The sequence below is a fragment of the Eutrigla gurnardus genome (assembly GCF_963514095.1).
Source record: "Eutrigla gurnardus genome assembly, chromosome: 19".
In the NCBI taxonomy this organism is placed as follows: Eukaryota; Metazoa; Chordata; class Actinopteri; order Perciformes; family Triglidae; genus Eutrigla; species Eutrigla gurnardus.
The window spans coordinates 22,733,508-22,746,042 of record NC_139930.1 but is presented as its reverse complement, the minus strand read 5'-3'; the positions used below and the strand labels follow the sequence as shown (position 1 = coordinate 22,746,042).

Genomic DNA, 12,535 nt, shown 5'->3' with positions numbered 1-12,535 from the left:
GAGCTCAATTAGTGACAGTGTGGGCTCTGTGGTAGCTCCGACAGCTTAATGGCTTTTCCTTTTTTAAATTCAACCTGTATTTATCCCAAATGTCAAATCAGAATCTCCGAAGTTAAAAGATGCAAACACCACATTTCCTAACCGTTCGCTGCAAAGGAAACTAAAGATTACTTTATGGATGGGCCATGAACAGCATTTACTGCCATTATTTTGTCGTTATAACATCATTACGGAGAAGCGCTATTGTTTGTTGGTTTGTTTAAACTCATTGTGTGTCAACGAACCTCTGCCCTTTGGTTCGAGGTAGACTTTGTCCACAGAAAAATACTACTGCGATAAAGTGACAGGATAAGAGAATGAAGGCAGATAAGACAGATGTAAGGAAGAAAGAATAATTTTTTCCCCCCCACTAGCTGCAGTTCACAAACATGCAACTATGTAAATACAACTATGAACTCATTACCTTCACAGTTACTGTACTTCTTTAATTCAATCACACTGTTTATTGATTAGAACGTGGACGTCATTAAAACTTAACTTACAACTGTTAACAGTATTTCAATGAGACTTACGAGTTATTACTGATTGATGACATCCGTGAAAAAGCCTTCGCTGTGATACCTCAGAAATGAGAAATTGAACTTTAAACAAAAATAATTTTACCTCGCTGTGTTTCCCTGAACATCTGGACACTAAACAGACAACTTAATCACTCTAGGTCAATGCATGCAATGCTTTTATTACACCCCCCCCCCCTCCTGTACATATGGCAGTTATGTAACAGAGTTTGGACCCCATCCCTCTGTGTTCCCCGAGAATTTCAATTTCACACATGACCTACATTTGCATATACTGGACATAGTGTTCCCAAGTTGGAGTCAAGAACACGTAAAAAAAAAAAAAGGGGTTACCCCCTTCTCCTTTTCCCCTTTCAGTAGCCTGTGGAGAGTCTGGAAATGATTTTATGTGGCACAGGAGACATGGTTTCAGTATGGATCAAAAAGGATCATGTTCAGGACAGTTTGTTCGATTTGAGCAATGAGAGCAGCACAAGATGAGGAAAAGATTGGACATCTTCCAACAAATTACATTCTCAGAAATGTAGAATGCAATAATAAAAATAAAAATATTACCTGTACACATAAGGTCCTCGCTGCTCCACCATGGGCTTCTCTCCTTTCAGGATCTCTTTCGGGTTGAGGACGTTGAAGAAGTAGACGGACATGTAGAACGGCACCGGGACGTCCTTCCACATTGTGTAGGACATCTCATTCTTTGGATCGATCACTGTGTTCTGACACAAACCGTAAAAAAAAAGGGATGCATTATAATATATATTATTAAATAGAATTCATCCGGCAATTGTTTTCTCAATTCACTGTTTTCCCCATAAAATGTCCCCCCAACAAATATTGAAAAATTGAACTTAACCATTAATTAACTGCTTGTTAAGTCTATAAAAATGTTTCTCAGATTCCATTGAGACATCTTCAAATGTCTTTATTTGACCAGCAGTACTCTGCATGTACTGAACAAGCTTCCTTCCTCTCCTGCAATAACTTTTATTTTTTCTATTATATGTATTTTTCTATTGGTATTGGTATGATGCAAATAAAATTAAAAAAAACTTACTAAACATCGCAATAACATTTTTTCTATAGACATCAATTAATGGAAGAAACAAATCTAATATAGTTTAACTATAATATAAATATGAATATTTAAATATGAATAGCTTAGAGGTTTTGGACAAAACAAGACATCACTTCGAACTCTGAGAAAGTGGACACTTGTCACCATTTGTGCACATTCATTCATTTTTACCACCCCGTTAAGTGGGACACCTTGCACGACGCTACACGCCTCGGCTTGTCAATACCAACACTGCTAACTCTATCAGAAGCCCGTGCATAATATGAGTTAATAGCCGTTAGCTCGCACGCACGAGTCTTTTAATCAACACTTTTTTTTCACGTGGCCATCTGAAGCCCTTTGAGACCTTCGGCTGTCATTAAAACAAAGTTGACGCAGCACATTAAAAGAATGCTGATTAATGCTACAAGTCCTTTGCCAGCGCACCACTTACCTTCACTATCTGGTCGTCGATGATTATCGGTCCCACAAAAGCAAGAACCGTCCCGAAAAACACCGTGAGGACACCCGCCACCACGAACCCAATAGCGACTGTGGCTTTATTGACCGCCATCCCTAGTTATTGACAGCCAGAGTTTGTAGCTTTGTTTTGTTGTCCAGCTGGCTGTTAGCTAAGCGGGCTACAACAGAGTTAGCTAGCTTCAGGTCACCACGACAACGGCCCGACGTTACGCTGCTCCGCTCTTATTTACAGTCGCGAAACCAGCCACCGTTTTAATCTATCTGATCGATGTAGATGATCTGCAGCAGACGTCGCTTTATTTATAGTCTCCTGGTCACGCCTCCGCCGCGCCGAGGCATCCTGGGAAATGTAGTTCCCACTTAGTCTCCACTCAGAACGCCATGATTTAACTAGTATACAACAGTGATGGAAGGTGAGTCATTAATGGAGTAAAATGAGCAATAAAATCGTTTAAAAAATGAAAAATAATCATGAAATATTTAGTCAATGCACTGGAAGTATCAAAATAAGTTATTTTGCAGTAAAATAGTAATAAGGGGTCATGTTACTGTTGTACTTTTAATGACTTCACATATGGCCCCTTTTCCACCGAGGCATTTTGGGGCCAATTCGGAGCCGGTGCCTAATCGTGAACCAGTTCTTCTAGTTTCCACAGATAAAGAACCATCGTTTGGCCAGGAAAACTGGTTCCAGAGCGGCACCGACTCTTTGCTGGGCTACAACGGTTCGCAAACCAACGGTTTGGGTTAATGCTCAAGGCTACGAGGGAAAATACGCTGCTGGGGAACAGGATATCAGGGGTAAATCAGTCAGATAGTTTAATCCAGCAGTTCCCAACCTAGGGGTCAGGCCCCTTCTAAGGGTCGCCAGATTAATCTCAGGGGTCCTGACATGATTCATGGGAGAGACGAATTAAGTTCTGATGTTCTAAATGTGCCCCCTTGTTAAGAATCATAAACGGCTTTGTATTTTATGAGCACATGTTTTTGAATGGAAAATCATAATCTGAAAAGTAGCTATTGAATGAATACAGTGGATTATTTATATAAAGTGACATGCATATATATTCCAGTACAAGTGAAAGTACCTAACAACTTTACTTCAGTACTTCTGATGAAAAACAGATGTATATGCTTGACACCAAACAGCCAGCGAATGGAAATTATTCTCATAGAATTAACTCAAGAGTTGACTTCTGTTGACTGCAGAAAAATACTAAAACTTGATAAACATTTTGAAAAATAGAATCACCTTTTTACTAATTTTATAACAAGCGGTTATAAAAAGAGATCTAATAATGTCTGCAATCATCATCCGAAGAAAAGATTTGCCACACATTTCTGCCATAATTGGATGAACATAAGTATTAATATGAAAAACAAACAATATACAAAATTACGTTAAAATATGTTATTCAAGTCTATTTGAATGCTGAAATGAAGTATTTATCAGATCACTTATCACTTCACACCCATTATTAAAATCCACACAATCTGTTTAAGACTGCCTTATGATTTAAATCAGGGCTGAAACCATTACTCGAGTTACTCGAATAACTACTTTATTTAAGTCTATTTGAAGTATTTAATACAAAATACGTTTGAAGAATCCTGGAAAATGGAAGTAAGTGAAGGATGTGAGAATGTATTCGAACTGCGACTTACCTTTATCACTTGGTCATTCATCACCGCTGGTCCAACAAACAGAAACACTACTCCAAACATCACTGTCAGAGTGCCTGCCACAATAAATCCAATAGCTACTTTGGCTTTATTGATGGCCATTGTTGCTCACAATGATCAACGATAATAAGAAGAAAATGTTATTTCCAGTTTCCACAGGCAGACAACAGCGTTCGTCCTGGGATGAACAGTGATGGATGGAGTCAGGCGTGATGGCCGTGTTTATACTCTGCAGACTCCGCCCCTCCTCACACCGAGGGGCGTGGTGTAAATATCCTGTTCCTCAAACTCATGAATATTCATGCAGTCGGATGACATTTCTAGTCAAATGACTTCCCTCTCACTTTGTGTGATTTCAAGTGCAGTAATGTTTTTACTCGGCAGCACCAATCATACACAGTAACTAGGCGTGAAGTATCACAATATAATATAATTAAATTTTGCACTTCCCCACGAAAAACATTTGTTTTTTAAAGGTCCATGTTTAACATTAGATGAAGAGATTTTAACATTTCGTATATAATATAAAATACATCAGTAAATATAACTGTGGGGAATCAATCTGGTGATTGCTTAAAAAAAATCAGGAAAGTGCTTTGAAATGAATCTCACTGACAAAACGTTTATGATGCGAACATCATAAACGTTTGTCTGCAACAGATTTATTATTTTTGCAATAATACAAAACAGAGATGGTCAAAAGCTAATCTTCAAATCCCTCCCAACGTTATGTCCCGCCTCCCTATCCTGTTTCACTAAAAAAAATATGTCAAAATACAAAAGATAAATCCTCTTGAAATTACGTTTCAGCTATACTTTAAAGGCAGATTAGGTAATTTGAAAAGAGACTTTGAACGCATCGCCGAACCGAAAAAATCTCACCCCGTTCATTCAGGCCTCTGCTCAAAGCCGCTCCCTAAGAACGCCCCGAGGGCTCAAGATCACTTAATCACATCACTGATCACTTCCCACCCGTTATTCAAATCACACTCAAAACCCATCTGTTTAAGACTACCTTATGATTTAAATCAGGGCTGAAACGATTACTCGACTTACTCGAATAACTCGATTACAAAAACTGCCTCGAAGCTTCGTTAAATTCCTATCTCTGCTCAGCGCAGGGAACATTGTTCCACATGGACCGTTTTGAGGAAGCCGGGGCTCCAGAGTGCAACCATTTTGGGTGTGACTAAGTATGTTACTTGGTCGCACCGGTGCTCCTAGCATTCAGCGGGTCTGTTTGTGTGTAGCGTGATGTTTTTTTCCCCCCCACATCACCACGGTCTGAGCCGGTCTCTTCTTCGCTGAATGTTCGTGAGGAAACGTAATCAGGCATAGTCAAAAATGAAGACAATTGTTGATTGTTTTTTTCGTACAGAAAGACCTGTCTCCCTTTGCACCGTACCGGTCCTGTCTCACCGTCTCCGTCCGAGCCGGTGTCATGAACCGGGCGGTCCGGTCGGGTGTAATTTTAAGAACCGGTTGTTTGATCCGGTCTCCTGGTTCGCCGTGGGCGGGCCAACATTACACAGTACGGCCAGAGCCTGGCTGGGAATGCTGCCTTCGTGGTGGGCTGAGCAAATTTTTTTATGTCGGAGCATTTAATTTAAACATTGCTATCGGTGTGTTACGAGGATTTCAAGTAATATAACAGAAAGCGTTTCTGAATAGAATCACCTACTCAACCTAAAGTAAAACTACGTCTTCCACCACTGCCGCGCTCATACCTTTCAACAACAAGGTAATTCAAAGTGCTTTACATAAAACATTAAAAGCATTTAAAGCATTTAATGATCGGGAGGATTGCGGAGGTCTCTTAGGTTTTCGGAATTAGGTTTCCCCAAAGTTAACCTCGTTAAATCTGATCTAACTGCTGCATTCATTCTGTCTTTACACATCAATCTTTGTATTTTATTTTGAAGGGTCTGTAGGCATCTGTGGAATCCAAAACGTTTCCACCTATTGTCTTGATCAGGGTCGTCCATGGTAATCCTCCACACCAGCAGGCTACAATTACAATCCAACACTGCCATCAACGACTTGAACAAATGAAGCCCGTTGGCCGGTAAACTGCCGTTTCCACCATCAAGTGTTTTTTCCCCAAAACTTTTTCTGTCACTAAGATAAAATGCTGGGCATCTATTATGAATGACACAGGGACAAACACATTATTATGCAGACTATTATAGACACAAAATGTATAGTCAATAAAGTGATTTCATTGGACGGTTTGATGTTTGTGTGTGTTTTTCCAAGGTCAGCTCAGGCCAGTGTTTAACTTTGGAGACGTTCCTCACCCTAAGTGGAGGAAACATGTTTGGGCTGTCTGCAGTTTGATTTCCGAGTGTTTCAGGTCAGATATGACTCCAAGGTTGTTGTATTACTGTGTTGTGTGTTGTTTTTTTGGGGAAAGGCCTCTTGTGTTGTCTCGGGTCTGCAGAGCCAAATTAATGATTTATTTAATTCCTTTTGTTTGTCATTTAAGAGGAACTTCACAGCTCAGGAGATACATGTTTCCCGTCTGGAGGAGTGCTAGCCAGCAAGTAAACACAGTGCTGTTTGTTTCTTTAGCTACTATTATTTTTCCATTTGATGAAATTGTCATAGTGAGGCTCTGGTATGCTGTACTTGAGCTGAATGCTCACGTACTAATGCAGTTTGGTGTGTGATAGCGATGCTTTGTGAGCACTTGTATGTGACGCACCCACCCGCTGCATTATGGGTAAAGCAACAGACCTTTTTGTCCCATGCGACACTAAAAGTACATACAGTAGTTAATGAGTTTATCACATCAGTCAGTAACTTGAATCATTAGTGTCAATAGTCACGTGACTCGTGAGTCTACTCCCCTACATATAAAGTGATGCAAATACACATTAGTACCTTCATAATTATAATGAAATACTATACAATTGTACAATGAGTACTTTTACTTTTGGTGGTGCAAATACTTTTGCACTTAAGTTACATTGTGAATGCAGGACTTTTATACTGTGATATTACTACTTTTACTTTTCTGCTACTTTGTACTTCTCCTCTATACTCCAGGTGTAAATATTGTACTTTTTAACTTCCCTATAGAGAATCAGATTAATAAAATATAAGGACGTTACACTTTACTCCACTGCATCTTTACTTTAAGCTTTACTTGATAGTAAAAGATACTTCTTGCACCGCTAGTGCCAACGTCATCAAAATGTGTCAAAACTGTCACAGCAATACCATCTAATAGTTGAGACATTTCACGGTAAAACCACAAATATCAACTCCCGGACGCGCTTCAGGAAAAGTCAGTTGATCTTTAAAGTTATTCGAATATTGACATGTCGAGGAAACATGGACGTCAATGATCTATCTGGTGTTTCAGTCTGGACCAATGGGGTGGAACACGACTGGCCGACAGCTAAACGAGGAGTCTATGCATCTTTGTATGAAGGAATCACGTTGTGCGGCAGCATGCTGTCGTGATCATTGTTAATTGAATGAGTAATTAAGAGCTCTGGATGGCATTTTTTTAACCATTATAATCATGTTCCTGTTAGTATAAAAAACATATTTAAAAAAAGACGCCTCCGTGGCTTCAGGAAATGAAACATCAAACTCCTCAGCGGCTGATGATGTTTAATGCCTCCCACAACTTTATTCATGGATTTGGTGAATTTGGGTGATGAAGAGGTCCTCTCTTAGCGAGCGTACACATGATCACTTCATACGTATGAAAGACACATAAGGCCACAGAGCAGCAGCCCACCACAGACCCTCATCTGACTGCTCTGTGAAATCTCCCATCTGGAGATCAGTTTATGGCCCTAAAAGCCAGATTTGTGCTCCAACGTTATTATAGACTGAACTGAGCGTTTCCTCACATGCCTTCCTTCCTTAATGCTGATGGTGGTATTTAATAAAAAAGGAAGTCTTACCCAAAGGGCCTTCAGCTTCCCCTTGTGCATCATGTGTTTCTGATTTCATGCCAGGGTCACTCAACATCCAGGTGATGGAAGATTCCCTCTTATAAACACACATACACACACATCACAAAAACACATTTTTGAACATCAGAGAGTGACTTTCTCCACATTACACGCTGACTCAAAGACTTCAAATAACACTTTGAGAAAGACGCCCAGAGCTACTAATGCGTGTTTTCGAAACTCACTTGCTCATGTACTATGAGTAGCGGTGACCACACTGATGACAAGTTACAACATTTTTTAGGCAGTAAATAAACATGTCAGGAGTCAGAATAGTTTGATATTTTTAGATCAGTCATTCTCATTTTTTGGGGTTTTTTCACACGTGAGCCCTTAAAATTAAGCAATATCTGCTCGTGACTTCTCATCACAGGGTAGGATGACTAATAAACGGTTGACTTTTAGAGGTCAAACTATTCAGTATTCAGAGGTAAATATGCATAATTTTGAGATAGATATCAGTGTTTCCCCACACAGGCTTTATTGGGGGGGGCTGCTCAGGTATATTGATAAACACCCAAGTAAGAAAAAAAGAAAGTAATTAAAAAAAATATCTGTCTGAGATAACGACGCAACCTGCGACATCTGCGATCAATTAACGAGTCTACAAGGACACGGTTTGCATCCGGAACCAGGGGTATTAACTAGCCGCATTCATTCAACTGTTTTGTTGTTTTGTTCCGTCTTTGCTTGGTTGTCTGTTTTATCCCGGATGTATACCCACCACCTTATCTGTCCTGTGTCTCCTGGTCTTGTCTGGATTATTGTTTGTGAGTTTTGTCTACGCGTTGGATTATCCTGTTCCCTTTTGTTTATGTAGTGTTTTGCCCATGTGCTCTCCTTGAGTTTTTGGATGTTTTTGTTAGCTTATTATTTAAATAAAACTTTTATAACTGCATTTGGGTCCATACCTCCTTCATTCATAGTATACCGTAACAATTATCAATTACCTATTTCTTGAATTATGCTTTTCAATGGCTGCTCATTTGTGAATGTATTGACATCATACCACATCATATGTCTACGACATCATGCAAGAACACTGGTACACTTTCCTTTACATAAAGACATTTCCACTATGAATTGATGCATACAATGTCACCAAAATGAAGGAAAGTGTCTGATGCTCAGTGTTATGGGACCAGTTTGTCTGGCCTTCTGATGTTATATTACTATGAATCTCTCTTTTGTTTTTCTTTGTCTGTCAAAGCACCTTGTTTTGTTTTGGTTTTATGTTATCATCCATCCATCCATTTTCTACCGCTTATCCTGTATTCAGGGTCGCGGGGGGGCTGGAGCCGATCCCAGCTGTCATTGGGCGAAGGCAGGGTACACCCTGGACAGGACGCCAGTCCATCGCAGGGCCGACATGTAGAGACAAACAACCATTCACACTCACATTCACACCTACGGGACATTTAGAGTCATCAATTAACCTATCCCCATCCTGCATGTCTTTGGACTGTGGGAGGAAGCCGGAGAACCCGGAGAGAACCCACGCTTACACGGGGAGAACATGCAAACTCCACACAGAAGGAACCCGGGCCGACCCGGGAATCGAACCCAGGGCCCTCTCGCTGTGAGGCAAGAGTACTACCCACTACACCACCGTGCAGCACTAAGTTATCATTATTATGATTATTATATCTAGTATTATCCATGGTATGTTGTTGTTTTCTTTAGCTTTTTTTTTTTTTTTAGCCTTGCACTTTTTAATCACATGGCCCATTTATGGTCACTCCAACATGATTCCTTCTAATATTTTAGAATGCCTCGTTTGGCACTTTGTGACTCATGTCTTTGAAAAGTGCTTCATAAACACATTTTACTTTCGTACTTCTGTAACTAATTGTCTTTTTGTACAGTTGTTCTTGTTCCCCAGATGTTGAATCCCAATGACTCATAGTGATCATGTGACGTTTCCTCTGGCACCCCGACAAGGAGACATTAGTGGTTGTTAGTGGAATGTGTCAAACACCTCTATGATGATGGATTGCCATGAAATCCGACTCTATTATTTACTTTCTATTTATATATTCAGTTGTAATGGTGGAAAAGGTATTCCAAGTACCACGGTGTAGAAATCTATCTATCAAGTATATATCATCATTCTGCATGGTGAGTACTGTACCTTTAGTACTTTAAGTGTAATTTTATGTTTTATATGTGATCACTTTAATGGTGCAGCTGGTTAAGCTTTTGAAGCCGATTTATTTAACTGCTGGGTAGCTTGTGAATTCCCCTCAGGATCAATAAAGTTTCATCTTTAGCTCTTAAAATTATAATTTATTTGTTGATTGTACTTTGTAATTGATCTTGCAAAGGACACCACAAATTTTTCTCCAACTACGATCAAAACGCCAACTTGTTATTCTTTATCTTGTTGTTGTTGCTTCTTATTTGGGGTGCAGACAATTATATTTTAAATCTTAAATTAAAAGATTAAAACACTTTTATTTTCGATTATGTATTTTAAATAAGAGCTAGTTCAAGTTAGAATGATATCATTTCCTTTGTAGAAGATCCCTTGTGTGTGAGGCAGGGAGGGCAGACAGGCAGAGCTTTGTTTTAAAGCGCTTCGAGGAAACGAAACCCTGAAGGTGGTCAATCATCGGTTTGACACGGATTCCAAATCTGACTGAGAACTGTTTCACATCGGAAGCATCCAAATAATGAAAGAGAACTCTCCTCTGGCGTCCTGATTAAGAGGAACAAGCAACCAGCTGATCAGTTGGTGGCAACTCTGTTGGCAGACTCTGCCACATGAAACCGGAATGACTGCCGTCACCCAGAGGTCCCATCGACCTGCAGACGGCCGCTGGGTTTCAAATGCAAACGTAGTCCCTAGTGAACTGGTGACGTTTCACTCGTTTAATCCAGTCAAATGTGATCCAGTCAGTCACATGTTGTCTAGTTTTCTAGTCCAAGCGTGTTGGAGGCCAACGTGAAAAACACAGAACACTAAAGGCCCTCTCCAGAGCCAGTGTTTGGTTTGTCCGTTCTGGGCTTCTGTAGAAACATGGCGGACTCCGTGAAGAGGACCTGCTCTATGAAGATGTAAATGGCTCATAATAAGGTATCAAAAAATAAATAAAAAAAATCTTATTGTCAGGCGATTTAGTAAAAAAAAAACACTTTGTCAAATAAAAATGTTTGTGTCCCATGTTGACATTCCTTGTGTAATATTTTGTACCTACTAATCTGTTTTTCTCAATAAAATGATGCTGATGGTGTAAATAATTCAACCTGAAAGCTTACTTTATGTATGTTCTCTCACTGGTGATTTTTTTTTTCTTAAATTTTTGTATTTTAGTGTTATCTATTATTAAATCACAACATCATGTAATACCAGTCTTCTAACGTTTTGTTTTGTTTTTGAAATCACTGCAGTTGACACATTGTGCCACTAGAGGTCAGTACAGGCATATACTTGACTCGGGAATGTCATGTTTGTCAAACCTATTTTTTTAGCGGTTGCTCTGAAGATGTAATGTTACTCAATTTAGATTAGTGAAAATACTAAAAACGACTAAGACACTAAAACATCAAATATTTAACTTTTCATGATGCTTTTTTCAAAGCATGTGGAAAACCAAGGACCACCTGACACATTTCACCACTAGAAAAAACATGAATGTGTATGTTTTGCGTTGTCATTTTCCAGTGGTGGCACAGGTGATTCATGACTCTAAAGAGTGCATTTTTTTAAAGAAAAGACAAAAGTTGAACTGTTATTTTGGCCTCCAGCAGCATCACTTTAACATTCTTTAAATGCAGGATTTTGTCCTGAACTGGAACATCTTTATATATTCTGATATTGGTATTAATTGGTATTACATAACTCACCTCCCTTGAATGGCGCTAGCTGCTCGCTGCTAGCTGCTCTGCGGCGTCACCTCGGCTCACCTGGGAGTTCAGTTGGGTCCTCACTGCCAAGATGGCGACAGCCGGAGGAGCTAGCTAGCGAGCCAAATGTAACGGCTTTGTTGGTGACGTAATACACGGTTACAGCCTGGTGTAACAACGGTTTTGGTCTCCAAGATCATATACCGTTCACGACTACGATATGTGGGGGCCTTTTTATAGTACCAATTTACCTCGATGCCATATCAAGCTAGCTTTTATCTGTCTGCAACGGCCTCAGAGCGCCATCTAGTGGACCACAGAGGTGTTGCAACTAGTTAATTAAGATAGCTAGCTAGATAGCTAGCTAGGTAGATAGATAGGTAGATAGCTAGGTAGGTAGGTAGGTAGGTAGGTAGGTAGATAGATAGATAGATAGATAGATAGATAGATAGATAGATAGATAGATAGATAGATAGATAGATAGATAGATAGATAGATAGATAGATAGATAGATAGATAGATAGATAGATAGATAGATAGATAGATAGATACTGTATGATTATAGATTAAACTAACCGGCAGTATATAAAGTAGTTCAAATGAGCTTCATCATTACCAGCTGCAACATTAAAGTGATGAACACATGAATGCATCTTAATTATAATACTTTTGTTCTTTTAAATGATGTAGACTCGACATGCTTCTGTTCTGGTAAACCTTCCCTTGATGACACCTGCTCTTCGCGTTTGGACCCAAAACCCCAGAACAGGAAGCCAATACCCATCAGGATCTATGTGGAGTCTCAGCCGGGAGCCAGCCCCGCCTTCCAGTCGAGGGAGTGTCCCCAGGGCTGGAGGACGCTACTGTCCTTAAAAAAAAGTGCAAACAACTGCACACCTCCATTCATTTGTGAGTCACAG

At 39.8% G+C, this 12,535-nt stretch overlaps 1 protein-coding gene across 4 annotated transcripts in view; it reads right to left on the bottom strand.

Annotated features, from left to right (window-relative positions):
* LOC311029380 (electrogenic sodium bicarbonate cotransporter 4-like) overlaps window positions 1–2,394 on the bottom strand; it is a 51,245-nt gene extending 48,851 nt beyond the window's left edge. For all 4 annotated transcript variants that reach the window (XR_014598875.1, XM_084034493.1, XM_084034494.1 and 1 more), the window contains exons 1-2: window positions 2,087–2,394; window positions 1,134–1,294 (exon numbers count right to left, since the gene is read on the bottom strand). Coding sequence is in view for 3 of the 4 variants with exons in the window: in XM_084034493.1 (XP_083890619.1) it covers window positions 1,134–1,294; window positions 2,087–2,206 (281 nt within the window). In the remaining variant the exon portion in view is untranslated. The remainder of the gene's footprint in view (window positions 1–1,133; window positions 1,295–2,086) is intronic.
* Between the last annotated feature and the right edge of the window lie 10,141 nt (window positions 2,395–12,535).